Here is a 21,739-nt window from a genome sequence, read left to right as displayed (position 1 = left end):
AGATTTAGATACCTTATTCTCCTTCCACCTGCCCTCCTCCTGCAATACTTGGCCTTATTCCCTGCTGGCTTCCTCCTCAACTTGTTCCTACCCAACAGAGTTCCTAGACTCCCAGTAGAGGCCAAACACATGGACGTAAGAGTCAAACCAACTTGAGTCTGAGGCCTGGCTCTGCTATGTAGTCCTGGAAAAATTAATCTCTCTCTTTAGGCTTTTCTGGAGATAATATACTTAAAACATTATCATCATTCGTATTAAAATATTATGGTTACATGGGATTAATAGTTCTTGGCATGAGGTTAGTGCCAAAGAGCCTAGGCCTAGTGCTTATGACCCTGCCTTTCCCACCAGTCTGGCTTCCAGGAAATTTCAGATGCCTCTCTCTACCACCACCTCCTTTCCTAAGACATATCCATCCTTCAAACACTGCTTACAAGTGGCCATCAAAGAATCAGCCACACTGCTCCACAACTCACAGCTATTTATTGAGATGTGTGTGCATGTGCGCGCGTACATGAGTGGCGAATGAGTAAGTGAATGAACTGAAAGAATCCAAGAGTGAATTAATTGGTAAGCAAATGAGTGAATTAGTGACTTAATGAGTCAGCAAGTGAGTGAAGAAGAGTGTGTAAAATTGAGTAGATCACGCTCCTTGCTCCCACAACTAATCCAATAAGCGGTGGCATAAATTTTTCATCTTTATTAACATAAGCAGGGGTTAAGAATAGCACAGGAAACATTACAGACCACCAGCTGGATGAAAAAGACACTGTATTGCTTCTCTATTGCTTTCGTGGCCTGAAAGAACACAGCTGTCTTACAGTTTGGGGGGGGAGGGGAAGGGCAGGAGTTCAAAATGGGCGTCACCTGGCCAAGATCAAGGTGTCTACAGGGTTGCACTCTCTGGAGCTCTAGGGGACGATCTGTTTGCTGGCCTTGCCCAACTTTTAGTGGCCACCCCGTTTCTTGGCTTGTGGTCTCTTTCTCCATCTTCAAAGCCAGCCGTGCCGCATCTTCAGATCTCTGAATCTGACCCTCAGCATCTGTCACCACATCTCCATCTCACACTTTGACACTCCTGTCTTCCTCTTATAGGGACCCAGATGATTACATCAGGTCCACCCATGTAACCTAGGGTAATCCTCCCATCTCAAATCCTTAACATAATCACATCTGCAAAGTTCTTTTTTCATGGAAGATAACACAGTTATGGGCTTCCATGTTTCAGATGTGGACATCCCTGTGGAGCCATTTTCTGCCTACCACAGATACTCCACTCAGAGGGCACATGCAGGGAATCTGCCTGTGATTCCCAACCCACAGGAAGAGGGGCAGGAGGGGGATGGAGGAAGCATCAAAGCATTTATCAGATGCCCGAGCCAGGTACTTTGCTCTTCTTCTTGGGGCTTTGAGCACTGGGATTTTTATCATTATTATTATTATTTTAATTTAAATTCAATTAATTAACATATGTATTATTGGTTTCAGAGGTAGAGGTCAGTGATTCATCAGTCTTATATAATACCCTTGAGCACTGGGATTTTTGAAAGCTCCTCAGGTGGTTCCAGCATGCCCTGCAATTCGGGGAACACTGTGACAGAAGACACGCCAAGAGCACATGTTGCTACAATTGAGGGTCAAATCTGCCCAGGGATTTCTGGAGGAGATGGATCAAGAGCAGGGTATCTCAACTCTGGGTGCACATTACTGTCAGCAAAGGAGATTTCTGAAAGACTTTATTTGAAAACAAGAATAGAGTTGCAAGTTGTAAATATAGTATAGACATTTCCTATAGACCCCTCACCCAGCTTCCTCTAACATTAGCATCTTACATGACCATGGTACATGTATCTAGAAGTCGACATTGGTACAGTATTGTTAGCCCAATGGAAGACTTCATTTAGATTTCCCCAGTCTTTCCACTAATGCCTTTTTTCTTGGTCCAGCATCAAGTCCAGCATCTCCCAGAGCACTGAGATATCGAGTCTACTTGATCTCTAATCTGCATCAGTTTCTCAGGCTTTCCTTGCTTTCTCAGGACCTTGACACTTTTGAAGGGTACTAGTCAAGTGTTTGGTAGAATACCCCTTAATTTGGGTTTGTCTAATATTTTCTCATGATTAGACGAGGGGTTATGGAATTGGGGGAAGAATACCATTATTGGTTAGGGTGGTATCTGCCAGTTTTCTCCACTGGAAAGATACAATTTGTCCTTTTCCAAACACTATTCATTAGAAGTGAGTCCCTACGTCCCGCCCACACGGTAGGGGGGGTGCCGGGTCCATTATTCCCATCACTTCAGTTAGTTCCTCCCCACAGCTTTGTTACCACCTCACTCCTCTTTATTGATAAGGTTGTAATGAGTGACCCCCAGAGCATAAGTGGCAAAGCTAGAATTTGAATTCATGTCTGCCTGACTCCCAAGACCATGTTCTTTCCACTTCATGGTATCATTGCTAAATCAAGAGGATCTCAGAGTCCGAGGTGAGAGCTCCCCCTCGGCTTGCCTAGATAGTGTTTTCCAAATCAGTCCATGGATTGTAACCCATAGTGGGTCATGAGATCAGTCTGCAGGTTGCACTTTGAATAACAAAATAGACCATAACAGAATAGAATAGAAAAGAATACATCACACACATAGTAAGTATAATTTGTTATAATGTTGTTTCTGTAAACTCTGTGTTTAGAGACCTTTATCTTTATAATAGGGATAAAAATGACAGCCCACCCCCACCCCCCGCCACCACCCAGGGGCACCTGGTGGTGCAGTTGGTTAAGTATCTGACTCTTGGTTTCAGCTTAGGGCGTGATCTCAGGGACGTGAGATCGAGCCCTGCATCAGGCTCTGTGCTCAGCGCAGTCTGCTTGAGACTCTCTCTCCCTCTGCCCCTCCCCCGCCCCATGCTTGCTCTCTTTCTAAAATAAATAAATAAATCTTTAAAAAAAATAGCACCCCCCCAACACACACACACAGTTGTTATAAAGATTAAATGAATTGATAAAGGTAAAGCGCTTAGAACAGAGACGGGCACACAGTACACATTATATAAATATTATGAAGTATGCATGTGCACAAACCAGTCATGATGTAAAATGTAATTCTTATTGTAAACTGCAATGAACAAATTAGAAAACACTGAACTCACAGCTCTAGACTGGGATGTCAGCAGTTTATGACCTCCAGCCTCTTTATGTGAAGCCACACTCATCGGTGTATGTATTGTCTATGGCTACTTTTGAGCTACAATGGTAGAGTTGAGTATGTCCAATAAAAACCATATGGCCCACAAAGCTGAAAATCTTTCTTATCTGGCTCTCCAGACCAACACCCCTGCCTAGAGGTCATCTTATAATACAAGGGATATTAAATGCCTCTGTGGAGGCCATGTGGCCCCGTTTTGCTACTGCTCTGGCAGGCACACTTACCCCTGCAGAACATTCTAGGCTGTGAGCCTGCTGGGTCCTCGGGCCTCAAGAAGCTCAATACCCTTCTACCCTGGACCGATGCCCGTGCTTGCTTTATTTATCCACCTCCATGGCTGTTCATGGTGGAAAGCTAGAAACATGGTACATCGGTCAGTGTCCTGGCAGGAACCAGATGGTCACTCAAATGAGAATAATTTGAAGAGTGTTTAATAAAGAGGCTATCTACCAGGGGAAGGGGAAGGTGTAGGAAAACCACAAGGGATAGCAGAGTAAAAACAGAGCTCTTACCACCCTTGGCAAGAGGGGACAAGGAGAGGGAGCAATTCCTGAACTTGGAAGGAGCCAGTCATTTAGAAAGGACAACTTAATAGGAGTCAACACCTTCAGTCCAGGGCCTGAGAGCCAGCTCCAAGTGACCTCTTGAGGAGGAAGCCGGAATAAATGCCCTGGGGTCACCTTCCTCTCTCCCTGATCTACTGTTGGGGTCCACAGTGACCAAACTGAAATGGAAGCCACAGGGCATGAGACCCATTGATGTGGTCCATATGGCTCAGCTTCCCAGGGCACAGAACAGAGTGGAGAAGGTTGGAAAGCCTCAGCTACCAGCGCACATAGCATTGACTTAGAGAGCCAGCCATACTGACCCTCCCTAAGGTTCTCCAGACAGTTCCCCTACTTCATCCCTCCAAAGCGAGAGTGTGGCCCAAACACCACAGGGTGGCCATAGCTTTTACCTTTTACCACCTTATCTTTCTAGACCAGCTAGGCTCCAGATGATTCTCATAGGGTTAATCCTTCTGGATGTTTTCATCATGAGAAGGGTAGAAGGTCATGAACGGAGGCACAAATGAGCTGCTGGGGGTTTTGTGAGACTGAGCAGAGTCTAATTCATATCTATAGACATTGGCCAAATTCTTCCTCATAACCCATCCTTCCATCTCAGAAAGGAGCTAAGTCCTATTGACCTTGGCAACCCAGCTCAAATCCAACAAACAGGTGAGCCAACCCCTGGCCCTTGGGAGAAAGAACCAGAGTGAAAAAAGCTAACCATGTTGAGAAATGTTCTCAGACTGATTTGTTCCCCATGGCCAGACCCCTCTGCCCCACCAGTAGCCCAGACTTCCTCGGCTGGCATCTGAGATCTTACAGGCCTCTAAATGCAGCCACAAAGCTACAGCATGTCATCTGGAGGGTCTTTCCTGGCCAGGCCAAAGCACCCATTTTACAGATATGAAATCAGAGGCTTACAGGAAGGAAGGGGCTAGCATCGGTAACCCAGCCGCCTTGTGGCAGAGCTGGGGCTCAAATTCAGGACTGGTGACTCTCATCAATTTCCATCTTTCTTTTACAGAAGATGGAAGTTGAAGTCAGTCTCGGAGGCTTGGGAGTGGACTGGAAGCCCTGGAAATGTGGTCTAGTCTTAGGCGAGTTTCCCTGTCCAGCTGTTGCTGAAGTTGCACACCAGAGCCGCCGGCCCTGGAGGTGCCGGATCTGAGGAGGCGCCAAGAACCACAGGCTTGCATTAAGCAGATCAGTCCAAATTCAGACTCCCACTTGTTTGGGTATTTTACCCTAATTTTTCTTTTTCTTTTCTTTTTTTTTTTTTAAAGATTTTATTTATTTATTTGAGAGAGAGAGAATGAGAGAGAGCACATGAGAGGGGGGAGGGTCAGAGGGAGAAGCAGACTCCCTGCTGAGCAGGGAGCCCGATGCGGGACTTGATCCCGGGACTCCAGGATCATGACCTGAGCCGAAGGCAGTCGCTTAACCGACTGAGCCACCCAGGCGCCCTACCCTAATTTTTCTGTTAACGAGGCTCCATTTTCTTTTCTTTTTTTATTTAAGATTATTTATTTATTTATTTGAGAGAGAGAGAATGAGAGAGAGAAAGCACATGAGAGGAGGGAGGGTCAGAGGCAGAAACAGGCTCCCTGACGAGCAGGGAGCCCGATGCGGGACTTGATCCAGGGACTCCAGGATCATGACCTGAGCCGAAGGCAGTCGCTTAACCAACTGAGCCACCCAGGTGCCCCAAGGCTCCATTTTCTCAGTAGTTGTATTAACTCCAGTCCCACACAAGCAAGGACCTCAAAGTGTCCAAAGGTCACAAGATGACACTTTTATTGTCTTTTCTTTTTCCTTCAGTTGGAAGACTCGTAGGATAGGGGCGACGGCTTCCACAAAAAGTCAGAAGCCAACTAGTTTGAGTGTAGCCATTAGAGCTCTCTATTCTAACCCCGAGAGCCAGGGACCCCAGAGATGAGAGCAGGGAGGCCTCCTGACAGGCCAAGGATTTGGCCCCATTTTCACGGACTCAAGTGCAATGAGTAAAACCCCTCAAGGTTCTCCTCCCTCCGCCCACCTCACCCCAGTTTCTTCAGAGAAATGAAGAGTTCAGATGTATATAGCCCAAGTGCTCAGGTTTTAAATTAGACAACTTTGTCCTGACAGGAACTGAGTCATGGCTGTCATACCTGATTATTTTTAGAGTTACTACTAAACTCTTTGAACGGCATGAGCTGCCACCATTCAAGGCAAACAGAAAGACTTCACATTTTATCATGACAGCTCTGGAACCATCCACCTCCTCACGTTCATTATTTCCATCCTGACTTTGGAAGGGATCATGCGGCATCTTGACAATCTTACGGTGAGGAAGGCGGACCCCACAGCTCATTACTACATCCGAGGGACTGAAAGCTCCCATAGTTGAGCAAAGCCCATTGACTCCAGGAAGTCAAGGAGAAATATTCCAGGGGAAGTGGCTGCTCCCAAGCCTCCTCTGGATGAACCACCATCTCACATGAGAAGCAGAAATGGATCCTCAGGTAGCCAACCAATAAGAGGAGCTGTATGCAAATGCCACAGGCTGGTGAATGATGTCACAGTCCCCTCCTCTGACTCAATAATGCCACCACCACTGAAAAGGCTGATCCTTGACCATAGCTCTTACAGAGGGAAAAATTCACCGCAAGCAGAGCACCTTCTAGATTGCTCCTGGAGTGTGGAGACAGAAGTCTCTGCTGTCCAAGTTACTGAATCCAGAAAAAAAAAATGACCTTATGAACATGGGAAAAGAAATCCAGCTAAGGCCCAAGGCAAATGTCTCTTCTTACATCCACTTTTTGCTGAATTACAGGAACAAGTTCAAGGAGCAGCAGCCAAATACCTACCTTGGCTTTAAAGAGTTCTCTAGAAAGTGTTCGGAAAAATGGAGGTCCATCTCAAAGCACGAAAAGGCCAAATATGAAGCCCTGGCCAAGCTCGACAAAGCCCGGTACCAGGAAGAGATGATGAATTATGTTGGCAAGAAGAAGAAGCGGAGAAAGCGGGACCCCCAGGCACCCAGACGCCCCCCATCATCCTTCCTGCTCTTCTGCCAAGAACACTATGCTCAGCTGAAGAGGGAGAATCCAAACTGGTCAGTAGTGCAGGTGGCAAAGGCCTCGGGGAAGATGTGGTCGGCAAAAACAGATGCTGAAAAGCAGCCGTATGAGCAAAAGGCAGCTCTCCTGAGAGCCAAATACCAAGAGGAGTTGGAAATCTACCGTAAACAACGTAATGCCAGGAAGGGCCTCAAAGGGTCGGCTAAGAACCAGCACAGGGTGAAAACTGACTCGGACAAAGCTGATGGATCCAATTAGAAATAAAATGCCATTCAACTATATTGCCCGTCACTGGTCTCCTGTGCTGCGTGAGCGCGGCCACGGCTGGTGCTGCTTTGAGGAAGTGAGTGGGGTGGCGGTTGAGATTGGGGTTGGAAGCTGATCCTGGGGAGAGCTGGCTTTGAAAGAAGGGCAAAGGGGTCTAAGGCAGTGTTTGAGGTCAATAGCTACGGGGCTTGGCTTGGGCAGGTGGGATGGGAGTCTCCAGGTATAAAGTGGAAATCACGGAGGTAGGGACATCCTGGTTGCAAGTGGTTATCTAGGGTGGAAGACCCTCCTCAGGGTCAGGTGCTTGAATACCAGTCCTGCCATCATCCTCACCAGCACGGCCAGAAGGCCTGGAGTTCAGGTCAGGCTCCCAATTGAGGCCCCAGCAAACGTTGGGAAACTGGAGTTGACCGGGACTCAGTTTCTCCAGTTAATTCCAGAACTGCTCCTCCAGCGAGCCTTAGGTATTATCAGTGGGCCAGGAGGAGACCCCAGGAGTGGTCCCTGCTCTGGTGAGGATGAAATGCAGGGCTGATTTTACAAACACGGGCATCTGACTCTGCCCAAGTCCTATATCCTGGAGAAAACCCTGTCATGATTTTGGTGGGCATCCACCCAATCATTTGTTTGTGGTTAGAAGCATAGAACACATGGAGTGGACATTTAGTGCCTTTATGACCACCCGGCATTCATTCCTTCTCCTCTTGCTCACAGCACCCACCTCTGAAGTCCCCTGGTCACACTGATTTGTTCGGTTACAGGCATGTGACCCAGGGTGGTTCAATCAGAGTGGACCACAGGACTTGTGCAAGAGGTCCTAGGGGAGAGCCCTGCCCTGAGGCTGCTGCAAGCCATCTACCTCATTCTTGGGCCAAAATGTTAGTCCCTTTGGCATCAGAGTATAGTCTTGGACTTTTCGTTGAAAATGAGTCCACAATGTTTGTTTCTTTCTTTCTTTTATTTTCTTTTTTGTCTAAGGTAGTTTGAGTTAGGGTTCTGCCACTTAAAATGAGACAAAAGTGGTAATTTGACACACATGGGACTGTTCTGTGTCTGTGCTGTATTTTTCAGGCAACAACATACCATGAGCAATGTTTCATATCAATCAATATACATTGGTATGGAATATTTTGAAATGGCTCTCAACTTCTCGCCATCAAAAAGACTGGGCCACAATGCAAAACTGCTTTTTTGTCACCACGTTATGCATGCAACAGACTTCCCTAATTCCATCTCCATTCTTATTCCAGGATGGACTTAGACTTTGTCCTCTACTACTATTTGAACTTTTACTCTCAAAACAAAAGTAAAATACATCCTTCGAAAAGTCTTATAGAACTGGAGAGACTTTAGGGAATAGGTGATAACAGTGGAGTGATTTAGAAATTCAAGGTCTGGAGTCAGGCCATTTATGGAAGACTCACATGTACCAGATCCTGTGTTGGTTACTGGCAGGCCCCTGCATAGACTACTGTCAGGTTCCTGCCCTGCAAGAACTTTCCTTCTGATGAGATGGATGTGGGCATAAACTACAGCACTACAAGGCGTGATGAAAGTGCAGGCTACACAGAGTGCAGGGGGCCGGAGTCCCCTACCAAGGAGACTTCTGAAGTCTTCAGGGAGGAAGCAGCTTTATCCTATTTGGCAACCTTGTACTGGTGCTGGCAAGATTCCTGTTTCCCATTCCCTGTTGCCTACAGCTGTTGTTCCAACTTGGCTCTGCTTCCCCTCCATCCCAACCCCCACTCTCTCAGGAGATGCCCTCATTTTCTGTTTTATTGAGAAAACAGAGATCATCAAACATAAGTGCTCTCAGTTTTCTTCTTTCTCAACATGTAATCCACACCCATCCCTTCTTCCTGGTTTCAAGTCTCACAGGGAGCTAGAATGCACTTGTGACCCCCTTCCTCTGCCTCCCTCGGGCCCTTGCTCCTCACTGTAAAGATGCAAATCCTTCAGCCCTCTAAGCTTGCACAGGGTGGCTTGGTGCTATGATACAGGTGGTTCTGATCTTAATGTCTGCAGGACCTTGGGCAAGTTCTCTCCTCTGAGTCCTCCCCTGTGCAATGGGGATGATTCTCACCTTACAGGTTGTTTTAGTGAATAAATGATATAATACATGCAAGAGCATTTGGCACAGTCCTTAACACCTAATATGTACTGTGGTAGGCATCCTCTAGGTGGCAGTCTCTTGATACCCCCCCGCCCCCCGCTGCTGGTGTCCATATCCATGTATGATCCCTTCTTAAATATGGGCAGAACCTGTGACTTGCTTCTAACCAATAGAATGGAGCAAAAGAGATGAGCTGTGACCTCTGTGATTATGTAATGATCTATAAAACCCCATCTTGCTACTTGATTTGCTCTAGAGACTTTGCGGGCTTGATGAAGAGGCCAAGCTGGGAAACTCACATGGCAAGGAACTGTGGTAAGCCTCTAGGAGCTGAGGATGGCCTCCGACCAACAGCCAGCAAAAAACTAAAGCTCCCAGTCCTACAACCACAAGGAACTGAGTGTTGCAGCAATCACAGAAGCAGGGAAGGGGGTCCTTCCCCAGTTGAGCCTCCAGATGAGAACCCAGTCCTGCTTGCACCTTGACTGCAGCCTTGTGAGGTCTCACAGCTAAGCTAAGCTGTTACAGGATTCCTGACCCACAGAAACTGAGAGACAATGAATGTGTGAGATAATGAATGTGTGTAAGCCAGTAAGTGTATGGCAATTTGTCTCATGGCAATAGATAACCAATACAGTACTCAATGAATGCCAGCTTCCTTATAATTTTAGAAGAGACCGTCTTTAACCTTATTTCTCTCTCTAGTTTCTACTTTATCTGTTTAATTTCCTTTCCTTGGTACCCTCTTGAATGTGGAGGAGACCCTCCCCACCCCAGGGCAGATTGGATCCTGGCTTGGACTCCTCTGTAGTGGTTCCAGTTGGGTTGTCTTGCTTCTAGCCTGACAAGTGGGCTCTTGGTGGGCAGCAGCGTGTGTTATACCATCCTCTTCTCCGGGAAGAGGGCCACCACACAGCCAGCCCTCATGCCGCCCCTTTCTGGTTTCCTGTGTGATTAATTACATGAATGTGGGTGGCCAAGTCAGAGTTTTGACAACAGTCTGCATTGCCCCTGCTAAAGACCAACTCCATTAACATTCCTTTATGAAAAAGTTGACAGGAGGGTGTGAATCTGCAGGCTTCTAATGACTGTAATGTAATGACAGTGAGGTGGAGGGAGGGAAGGAGGAGGAGGAGGAGAAGGGGGAGCTGGGCCTAAGACAGTGGGCTAGAGGAGAAGCAGGCAGGGAGTCTGGTGTGGTGCCAGCACTCTAGACCCACTCAGCTGGGCTCTGTGCCCCTGTCCCTGGGAAGAGGAAGGCAGAGTCTTTGGGCCCATCGCCGTCTTGATGAATGAATCACTGCACTCTGATCCTTCTCTCCTAAAGCTTTTCCTATGTTCACTTATTCATTCATTTATTCATTTATTCAAAAATATTTATGTAAATCTTATGCCTGCAATATACCAGGAGCTGTTCTGATGCTAGGAATACAGTTAAGGTCCCTGATCTCTGATCCCTGATTCCAGGGAGGGGGAGACAGATAATAAGTCAACAAATAAACACATGAGATCATTTTTTGATAGTGCCAAGTGTTCCGAAGAAAATAAACAAGGGTAATGAGATAAACAATGACAAGTGGGGTTGAGGGCACTTTAAATCAGTGGTCAAAGATGACATTTGGGTTCAGATTTAAAGAACAAGAAGGAACCAGGCATGCCAAGTTCTGAAGAAAGAGTTCTTCAAGCAGCAGGACAGCTAGTGCAAAGGTCCTGAGGCAGAAGTGAGCTTGGCATATTAGAGGGAGAGTAGGGAGGCCAGAGTGACAAGATGTGAGATGCAGTCGGAGTGGGACAGACTTTGGAAAGGAGTTTATTTTGAAATCTAAGTTCAATGGGGAGCCACAGAATTTTCTGTAGGGAGAGCCATGTGTTTCCACTTTGAGTTCTGGTTATTGGTCATTCTAGCATCTTCAGAAACTATTCAGTGCCAACAAGGGGATGCTAGACCCTCCAAGGTCTGCAAGAGCAAGAGACAAGGCTAACAAATACTAACCCCATGACATTTTTCTTTTTTGGGGGGGAGATAATCAGGAGCCTCTACTTGGTACTCATTGGAGCAGCTGTAAGCTAAAAATCAAACATGGAAAGTGTGAAACTTCTACCTCCGTGACTCATTTTCCCAGGGATGGGGAGAAGGGTAGGCATGAGTTGCAAAATGTTCCATAAGGACACTTTCTTCCCAGGTCTCATATTTACATGTGGAACAGCTTCCACTCAATCAGTGGTTCTCACCTTGAGCCTATATTAGAATCATCTCAGAGTTTGTTAGCACACAGATTGCTAGGCCCCACTCCTAAAATTTGATTCAATTTTTGCGGGAGTTGGACCTAGAATTTGCAGTTCTAAAAGTTCCCAGGTGACACTGACGCTACCAGTCCAAGGCCCACAGGGGACTACTTCTCCCTCTTGCAACCCAGGCATTCACTTGGAAGAGTAGTAAGCAAAACTTATCTGCCTAATGGGTTTGAGAAGAGGAGCTAACCGTACTCTTCTTTCTCTCTACCACCCCCCCAGCCTTGCCTGCAGAATGTGTTCAGGTCTGCGCTTCAATTAGTTCATTGGTTGATCCTCATCTGTCTTTCTCCTGCAACTGCCACTGATTCCAAACCTGACAGGAATAAGCATATTTATTTATTGGGTTTTCCTCAAATCTCAACAGAGAAGTTGATCCCAGTTGCAAAACAATTGATTACCATCTGGAACACACAACTGTGTTGAGATTTTTTTTTTTTTAAATATTATTTATGTATTTATTTGAAAGAGAGAGACAGAGACAGAGCATGAGCAGGAGGGTGGAGGCAGAGGGAGAGGGAGAAACAGACCCCCTACTGGGTGGGGAGCCCAATGTGGGGCTCAATTCCAGGACTCTGGGATCATGACCCGGCCAAAGACAGATGCCCAACCGAGCCACCCAGGCGCCCCACTGTGTTGGGATCTTATAAATGATTTTACCTTCCACTAAATCCTCAGTTGTTTGAGGACCAAAAGATCCAGTTTCTGGGCTGTCAAGCTTAAGGATCAGGTCCATTGACAGGCCATGGTTCTTAGGGTGAAATCACCAAGGCAATGACACTCTCTTGTCCTGTCATGTACCTCTAATCACACTCCCCAAAATTATACTTGCCCTACAGGTGTGCTGGGTAATAAATGATGTGTGTATCATTATGAATGAAGTCTGGTGTGTAGGAAGTACCCTGTGAATGAGGGTGCCTGCCCTGGTCTCCAAAGGATGGTTTAAAGAAGGTGAGAACAACATACAAAAGGACAGTTGAAGCAGGAGGAAGCTTAGCCTAGGGCCCAAAGGGGGCCATGTGATGCTCCAGGCTGGCCTTGACCTCTGGGTTGGTGGGATGCCATGAACATTCTCGTGTGGCCATCCCCTTGTAAGTTTCCATGCACTAGCTCTCACTACCCATTGCTCCCTTTCCAGTCCTTTCTCAGCTCTGGCTGCCTGATTGATGTTGTAAGACTTCCCACTCAACAGTAAAATGTTTCAGTGGTTGCCCATCACCTATGGGAGTCTGACGCAGCATAATCAAGCCACCGCTGCCTCTGCACTGTCGCCCACACTCAGCTTCTCAAGTAGCTTCCAGTGATCCTCACCTCTTGTAATTCACACCCTTGTCTAATTCTTCCCTTTAAGTGTGGGCTGGACCTAGTGACTTTTAATGAATTGAATAGGGCAAAAGTGATAAGACAAGACGTCACTTCTTTACCAGTGACTAGGCTACAAAAGATGATCTTTGTCTGTCTCTCTTGCTTGCTCAAAGCAAAAAGACATGTTGAAAGTTGTCCTGTGAAGAGGATCATGTGGCAAGGAACTGAGGGTGGCTTGCCTGCCAGGAAAGAATGCTGCCCACGGCTATGAAGTAGCTCAGAGGTGGACCACTCCTGGGCTCCTGTGCACGCCTTTACTGCCTTGTGACAGACCCAGATCAGCCACACCTGATTCCTGACTCACAGAAACTAGGCTAATAGATGCTGTTGTTTCATGCTACTATGGTTCGGGGTAATTTGTTATAAACCAAAAGAGAGAACAATACAGATTGTGGTATCAAAAGAGGCATAGTATCTAAATATCTAATATTTAGATAGATAATAAAAATATCTAAAATGTAAGATGGCTTTGGAATCAGACCATGGGGTGAGGCTTGGAATATTTTGTGAAGCTTGTTAGAAAAATCTGAACTTTGAGGATGGCTCAAAAGGCAGTGAGGACATGTTATTGGAAACTGTAGGGAGGGGATCCTTGTGACGTAGTGGCAGAAAGCTTGGCAACACTGTTGTCTGCAGTTATGTGGAAAGCAGAACACATGCCTACTCAGCGATCCAGCTAAGGAGATGTCCAAGCAAAGTGTCGAAGGCACTGTCCGGTTTCTTCTTGCCACTTAGGTGAGAAGGGAGATAAATTGAGGGAACGATTGTTAAAAAGGAGCCAGGACCTGATAGTTTTGAAAATTTTCAGACTTCCAAGACAGCAAAGGATACTAAAATCAAGAAATGGCTTTCCAGCACTGTCAGGGAAAGGTGGTCTGGAGATAAAGTGAAGGTGTGACTGTCCAGCTGTTGGGTGAGACCTCAGGAAGATCAAAAGAGCATAGTGTCGACCCGGCAATTGCACTACTAGGTATTTACCCAAAGGATACAAACATTGTGATCCGAAGGGGCTCCTACACCCCAATGTTTATAACAGCAATGCCAAAAGCCAAACTATGGAAAGAGCCCAGATGTCCTTTGAAAGATGAATGGACAAAGAAGATGTGGTATGTATATACAACGGAATATTACGCAGTCATCAAAAAATCAAATCTTACCATTTACAATGATGTGGATGGAACTAGAGGGTGTCATGCTGAGCAAAATAAGTCAGTCAGAGTAAGACAGTAATCATATGGTTTCACTCATATGTGGAATATAAGAAATAGCACAGAAGATCATAGGGGAAAGGAGGAAAAACTGAATGGGAAGAAATCAGAGAGGGAGACAAACCATTAGAGATTCTTAACTCTAGGAAACAAGCTGAGGGTTGCTGGAGGGGAGGTAGGTAGGGGGATGGGGTAACTGGGTGATAGACATTAAGGAGGGCACGTGATGTGATGAGCACTGGGTGTTATATGCAACTGATGAATCACTGAACCCTACATCTGAAACTAATGATGTACTATATGTTGACTAGTTGAATTTAAATTTTAAAAAAGAGCATAATGTCAGTCACACAAGGCCCTTTAAAGAAATTAGGGTGGGTCTCACAGACCCTCTAGACCAAACAGCATGGCCTCTGGGAAGCATCAGAGCATTGTTCCTTGTTCATCTTAGCAGAAGCTCAAGGTAGAGAGGGGTTTAGTCCAAAGAAATCTGTGGGCGTGGCTTCTGTATAAAGAGTGAGTCTCAGATTTAGAGAAGACCCCCGAAGGTCTTAAGAAAACAATCAATAGAAGAAACACTGTTACCTTGCACTGAAAGGGACAGAGACAGCACAAAATAAAAAGAGGTCACTGGACTCCCCAAATTCTCAACATATGCTTTCTTCCATGAGAAAGAGAAGAATGACTCAGAGGGAGGAACCAAGAGCTCAGAATGTGGAGCTGCAAGTCATGGGGAATGATTCCTCATGACTGGATGGATTTCAGAAATCTTATGGACCAGGGACTCCTTCATGCCTCACATTTCCCCCCCTTTTTGAGTAGGAATGTCTTTAACCATTACTCTATGCCTGTTGTACCACTCTGTGTTGGGTATGTGGGGGCAGGCAATGTTTCTCTCTCTGGTTTTGTAGAACTACAGTTCCAGAGTAGCAGTATTCTAGAACCTGCCTTTGAGAAACTACACCCAGCAGCCTTGTCCATACCTGAACCTGATTTAGATGATGATATTTTGGACTCTCAGCTGATTCTATCATGGGATGAGACTCTGGGGGACCTGAAGAAGGGGTAATTGCATTTTGCATGTGGAAGGGGAAGGAGTCATTGGGGACCAGGGGCAGCCTGTAATAAGGCAGCTTCAGAAATGACCACATGATCTTCATCTCCTGGCATTTGTGCCCTTGGTCAATCCTCTCCCCTTTGTGCGGGCTGAATGCAGTGACTTGCTTTTAGCAAGTAGGATACAGCAAAAGTGGTAGGCTGTCACTTTTGAGATGAGGTTATAAAGGACTGGGCCTCCTGGTCTCATTCTCTCTCTCTAGGACTTGCTCTGATGAAGTAAGCAGCCATATTGAAAGCCACCCTATGGAAAGGCACGGAGGTGGTCTCTGGTCAACAGCACTGGGGCCCTCAATTCTTCATTCACGTGAACAAGCTTGGAACACATCCTCTTCCCCAACTGAGCTTTGAGAGGACTACACCACTGGTAGATACCTTGATTGCAGCTTTGTGAGAAGCCCTGAGCCAGAGGACCCAGCTAAGCCACACCCAGATTCCTAACACAGAGAACATGTGATACAATAAACACTGCTTAAAGCCTTAAGTTCTGGGACAATTTGTTACACAGCAACAGATGCTTAATAGTCCCACCCGAAGGCCCTGCTACATGTTATTTCCCCCAGAAACATGATACCATCATGCTCTCTTCAGGGCCTTTGCACATGCTACTCCAGGCTGGGATCCTCTTCCTTACCTGTTAGGTCTGGTAAACTTCCACCTTCAGATGAAAGTCAGGTCAGGTGTCCCTTCCTCCAGGAAGCCCTCTCTGACTCTCCCACCCTCCTCCTGTGCTCCCATAACATATCATCATCCCACTGCAGATCACATTGTTTTACCTGTTTATCTCCTGGACTTGTGGAGAAGGGCAGGGACCTTGCCTTATTCATCCTGGTACTCTTAAAATCTAACACAATGCCTGACATGCATTCAAATAATAATAGTAAATAGTAAACATTTATTGCATTCCTATGCCATGCTAGTACTGTTTGAGGTGATTCAGATGTAATTATTTTATCTGATAATAAACCCAATGAGGCAAGAACTTTAAACGCCCCTTTTTGCAGGTAGGGAACTGAGATTCTAGGCTAGGTGCTCAGTGCCTGCTCGCTGGAATCACAACAGGCACATTGCTCCTCTTGTCCTGTGGCTGGCAGTGGCCGGTCACCTCCTCACAGGAACTCTGCAAACAGCAGAATTGGCCCAGAAGGCCTCCTGAGCACCAAGACACATACTCTGTGCTTGACTGGTTACATAATTTTGTATTTCCAGAGAAATACCTGGATCTATCTCTTGGCACTTCCAAGAAAGGGCTTGGCTGGCATCCAGAGGAAACCACACCTCCAGCTCTCTGCTCACAGCTGTGCCTCTGGCCCACAGGCAAAAGAAGGATTTTCCTACCCCTCACACCCTGTCATTATAAACCATGTAAATTCCTCGATACTCATGTTGAAATGAACAGATGTGGCTCTGTATTTTTAATGCATTATTTGCAATTAGCAGCAGTGGGCATGGAAGAGGTCTGCCAGCCCTGGGGCTGCCCCTTGCAGATGCAGCTGTGAGTACACTCGTGTGGAAGACTCTGGCCAGACTCCTCTGGAGAGTGGGAAGGGGCGCTTCCATCTGCAGAGGGTCTCCTCCGCCAGGAAGCAGAAAGAGGACTGCGGACGCCTGATCGTCATCCCACTGCCCGCCTGGCCTCCCCTCCGCCTATCTTGCTGCTGGAACACTCGGACAGGATGTTCTCCAAGAGGGGCCCCAGCGGGCAGACGGCAGCCCCGAAAGTCATGGGTGGTAAAAGTATTCACAGGCTCGGGGTCTGCAGCGTGGACGGAAGGTCTGTCAAGTGCAAATGAGGCATGCTCAGGGCCCAAGGCAAATCCGAGAAGGTGTCTGCACGGACTTTTGAGAAGAAGGGGGCTGGTTAGTGAGGGCTAATGGGTGTGCACCAGCTTTGTCCAAGAGGGACATTTCTGGCAATAAATATGATGCTACCAACTAGCATGGCACTTTCAATGTCCCAGGCCCTGTTTCTAAGTGCTCTTCAGGAATCATCATATTTAATTCCAGAAGCAGTGTGGACGCTCACCCCACCCACAAAACCACAGCCAAAGACCACCAGGAATCCCCCTGTAGCTGGACACAGTTGGCATTGGCTTGTGACAATGAGCGAGAATGCATACCACCGGGAACCACGGGGGTATCAGTAAGAGGGTGTTGGAAAGAACCTACTGCAGGATTCGGGCTTGTGTTAGGTGATTTGGGGAGGGCCCAAGGAAGTGGAGCTCTGCTCTAGATTAGATGCTGTCAAGAAGTAGGTGTATTTCTGTGATTGGGTACTTCATAAATTTTATCGAGAAGGCAGGAGGAATCAAGCAAGACTAAAGCTGCCACTGGTCGAGCCGTAGGTGTCTCGCACGTTAGCCAAGATGTGAAGGGAGGGGAATGGTTGGCCAGTTTTGTGTTTGGTAATGTTCTTGCTTGTGCTGGAGCTCAGATGTGGTTATGAAGTAGGCTTGTTTTTGTCTCAGTCATCGTGGTCATGAAGCGGCCTGTCTGATGCTGACATTTATGTTCAACAGGCAACACCCAGGTCTGGTGTGGGTGCCAGGCCAGCTCCCAGCAAAGCGGTGGCCTCATGATGCCAGGCCAGTTTCCAGCCCTCAGGGACTGTTGCTCTCCTCCTCAGCAGGCCCCGTGATTGTGTCCAACTTAGAGAAATAGAGAAACTGAGGCTCAGAGAGTTGTCATAGCCAGGAAGTTGTGCTGTGATTCCAAGGTCACTGAAACTAATTCGGGTGGGTGCCAAGGGACTCAGCAGAGGAAACTGGGAGAGAAGGGGTATGATTATGGGAAGCAAGGCAGACCATGAAGGAGACTGGCCACAACAGAGAATAGAAAGAACATAAGACTTAGAGTCTAGAAATCTATCCCTGCCACTTACTAGCTAGGTGGTCCTAGGCAATTTATTGAACATCAGAGATTCCATTTCTTCTGCCTGTTGGGAATATAAAAAATCTGCTTCCCAGGGCTATTGTGAGTCTAAAATGAAAAGACACAGGATAGAGTACCTAGTCAACCCCTGGGAACAAAAGAGACCATTCTGCACATGCCCTACATGCCAGACACTAAGTACTTCGCATGTGTTGACTCCTTTAATACAGCAACCCCATGAGGCAGATTCTATGATAATCTATGATATGGTTTGCAGGTGGGAAGATGGAATACATAGAGTTTAGGCAATGTATCTGAGGTCACACAGCAATCAAGTAGCAGAAGTCAGGCATTCAGGCTCTAACATCTTCATTCCACCTCCTCTCATGGTAACCGTTGGAACACTGCTCCTTCCCTTCCCTGGCTGCAAGGGTTTCAAGACTCTACTCAAATTTCGATGGCAATTTAATGCCCTGAAACTCCCCAGGTCCCAGGCTTCTGCTTGTGGATGGGTCTAAGCTGCTCATTTGGCTCTGGTTCTGAGCGCACTCATTTCCTTTTAGAAGGTCAAAACAATCTCGGAGTTACAGATGCTATAGATTCAGGTCACTATGGTCAATAGATCAAATAAAACATAGCATTGCCTTTTGGTATTTTCATGCCTTTTAGTAAATACTGAAGTCAGAGAAAAACATTGGGAGATGAGAAAAACTAAAGGGGTTTGGGGAATGGCCCAGTGCCGCAGCAGAAACCCTCTTGCGGCAAGACTGATGTGTGGGCAGAAGGCCCGAGAGGAAATGGGCCAGATGTGGCAGTCTCCCTGGGTCCCAGAATAGCAGAGAGCTGTTGCCACAGCACCACAGTCCAAGGCTGACTCCGCACTGCCTGGTTCTAAGCTGCTGAGAAGGTTTATAGATTGTGTCCCCAGTTCTGGGAGCCTGGGAGGCAGGGACTCCTGACTCCAGTGACTAAGGTCCTTCAGGCCACTTGCCGTCCCCCACCCCTTCCCCAGGCTGTGTTCTGCCACCATGTGGGGGAGACGGAGTCCTGGGACCCCCACCAACATCCTCTCTGCTCTTCCCTGCAACCCCCAATCATGGTCATCGACTTTTGAGGCTCATCTGTTCTTAATTATATCTCTAAATCCCAAAGCATTAGAACTCTGAGAATTCGGGAAATTTAGCTTCTTAGAGGATTCGTAATCATCACAGTAATCCCCGGTATTTACAGAGCTTCCTTTTGCAGACTGTGAAAGCCAGCCAGACAATATTGTAGTGGCGGGGACACCCTGAAATTACTCTCAAGTTCTCTTCATGGAGTGCCGGGCCCTTTGCTTTATTTTGTTTAGCTCAAGGAGGTGGATGAAAGGAAGAAGTTTTCTTCATTTCTTTGTGAGGGAGACCCAAGAGAAGGTGGAAAGGTTAGACTAATGTGGAAGCCATGTCGTGGGTTTGGCGCCCAGCCCATGCTCTCTTCTCAGGGCTGCCCTGCTCCTCACCCGCCCCCTGCCACCACCACTGGAGGGGTGGGCTCCGGCAGCTATGCTTGTCCCCGTTGAGTGTGCCTCTTCTTAGTGTCATCTGACTGGATGAGGAGTTGACACTCGATTAGTCAGCTGAACAAATCAGATTCTTTCTCTTGATAACTCGAATCAAGAGATACGAAAACTGGAAGTCAGTCTGACCCAGCATTTGGAGGGGCCATTTAGGACCATGTATACTGATTCACAAGCAGGGAGAGGGGAGAAGACCACGTAGTACCAAGAGAGCTGTTCTTCGGCACTCTCTGTCCTGTGCATTTGTTCAATAAACCCTCTGAATTCCTGAGCCAGGAGCCATTGCCTGGGGCCATTACCGTAGGAAGGTGAAGCGTTGGAAATAATGTGAAACTCCTGCTTTGCTTCCTCTGTCACCACATGCTTTCCCTTAGCTTGAGTGGAAGATGAGCCCAGGCCCCATGGGCTCCATGTACACGCGATGGGGCACCTACACTTCCCATCTCACTGGGACAGACCAGACGACACCACAGGTGAGTGGGAGACCAGCACGCCATCCATTCCGGAGACCCCTGGCTGATCTTGATCAGAAGCCAACACGGACCTCCCCAGAGTTGCTGAGGTGTGGGGCCCGGGTGCCCCTGACCTCCCAGCTTGAAGAAGGACTGAGAAAAGTCCCTGTAAAGGAGTCGCTGTTATGACACAGGACAGCCCTGTGGTTCCCCCATTGATCTGACAGCAGCAGCAGGGGTGGAAGGCAGCAGACACAGAGGCCCTGGGAACACAATTCAATGAACAGCCCACATTGATCCGTTTACCTGCCTGATGGTTGATGACTCTCTGCATTTAAAAGACACCTATGGAAGGTCAGAGCTGGAAGGACACCTTAGGGAGGCCCCACGACAGCCCAGGATTGTCATAAATTCGACAAGCAAGACTCAAAGACACTACTGAGATGTGACGTTTTCGGTTTCAGTCAAAGGAGTCCAAAGCTCCCATTGTTTACTGAACAGCTTTTGGAGGGGGGAAGGAGGGTATTGTGCTTTGTAGCCTTATGTTTCCCGCAGGGAGGAAAGCAAAGAGAATATATATTTATGTGGAGTCCATTGGTCTAGATCATAAGCTCTTGGACTAGAAGGAAAAGAACATTCTTACCATGGAGGTAGCAATGTGTTGTCACTAATTCAGAAGCCCCATCACCCCCGCTCCATGGACACAGACCAGAAAAATCACAGATTTCTCTCAGCTGGAGGTTCCAGATGGAGTATGTGAGATAGTAGCTTCTGTGATGTCGGCTCTTGCCCAGCCTTTGCTTCACCATATATTTGGGTTTGACTTGCCCTGTCTGGGTGCCAGTGATTCTCCAGCAGGCAATTCACCATAAGCCCTTTCCTCTCTTGTCAAATGGATTCTGCAAATAGTCTATTGCCCACCCCCCAAAATCTAACGTGCCCTGTGGGATTTAGCCCCTGGAGCCCCTGCAGCCTTTGTAGTTACCCACCCTATCTAAGTGTGGACCATCTGCCTGACTGGTCTGCTCTAGTCTCTGGTCCCTATTCTTGCTCCCTTGTGGGCTGAGAGACTGGTGAGACTCTTTCTGGATGGATGGGGGGTCTGGTCCTATTCCCCTGTGGGCTGAAATTTATCCTCCTCATCTTTGTCAACCTGCAAGTATCCCTAACTTAAAATTCACACAGGCATCTGGGTTGCATGCCCACCCCAGTCCCTGAGAATTTGCCTTTCCAAAAGTGTCAGCCCAGATAAGGGTGGAGTTGGCCTTATTTCTTTGGTTGTTGACAGGGACAGTCAGTCGTTTTCAAGTCCTGTTCTAGACAGCATCACCATAATTACAAGCACTGGCGTTAGAGTAAAAAGTGCTGGCCCTGAATTCTGTCCACATGGCTGAACACTATATGAACTTGGGCAAGTTAATGAACTCCATTCTTTTGAGCCTCACTTTCCTAACCTGGGGATGTGGATGTTAAAACCTATCCCATGTGACTGGTGCAGAGTAAATGAGAGCATAAAAGATAATGGGTATAAAGAACTTACCATAATGTACCACACATAATCCTAACATGTAATATTCACTGAGGGCTTACAACATGTTAAATTCTGTGCAAAGTGCTTGTAAGTGTCACCTTAGTTAATTTGCACAGTAATCTTGTGAGATTCTATTATCCCAAATTTTTAAAGGAGA

The 21,739-nt window shown here is 47.1% G+C and overlaps 2 protein-coding genes across 2 annotated transcripts in view; one reads left to right on the top strand and one right to left on the bottom strand.

Annotated features, from left to right (window-relative positions):
- The window catches only part of CSMD2 (CUB and Sushi multiple domains 2), a 587,452-nt gene that overhangs the window by 323,565 nt on the left and 242,148 nt on the right, over positions 1–21,739 (bottom strand). The gene's annotated exons all lie outside the window — the stretch shown is intronic.
- On the top strand, positions 6,495–7,070 carry HMGB4 (high mobility group box 4). Its single transcript, XM_035019159.1, has one exon. It carries the CDS (start codon positions 6,495–6,497, stop codon positions 7,068–7,070), a length of 576 nt encoding a protein of 191 aa, XP_034875050.1.

Source organism: Mirounga leonina, unplaced genomic scaffold (genome assembly GCF_011800145.1).
Source record: "Mirounga leonina isolate KUSES-001 unplaced genomic scaffold, KU_Mleo_1.0 Mir_173, whole genome shotgun sequence".
Classification (NCBI taxonomy): Eukaryota; Metazoa; Chordata; class Mammalia; order Carnivora; family Phocidae; genus Mirounga; species Mirounga leonina.
This window is presented reverse-complemented; position numbering and strand designations above follow the sequence as displayed.

Excerpts from the sequence above, each read along its gene's own strand:
- HMGB4 (XM_035019159.1), top strand. The coding sequence starts at position 6,495 with ATGGGAAAAGAAATCCAGCTAAGGCCCAAGGCAAATGTCTCTTCTTAC.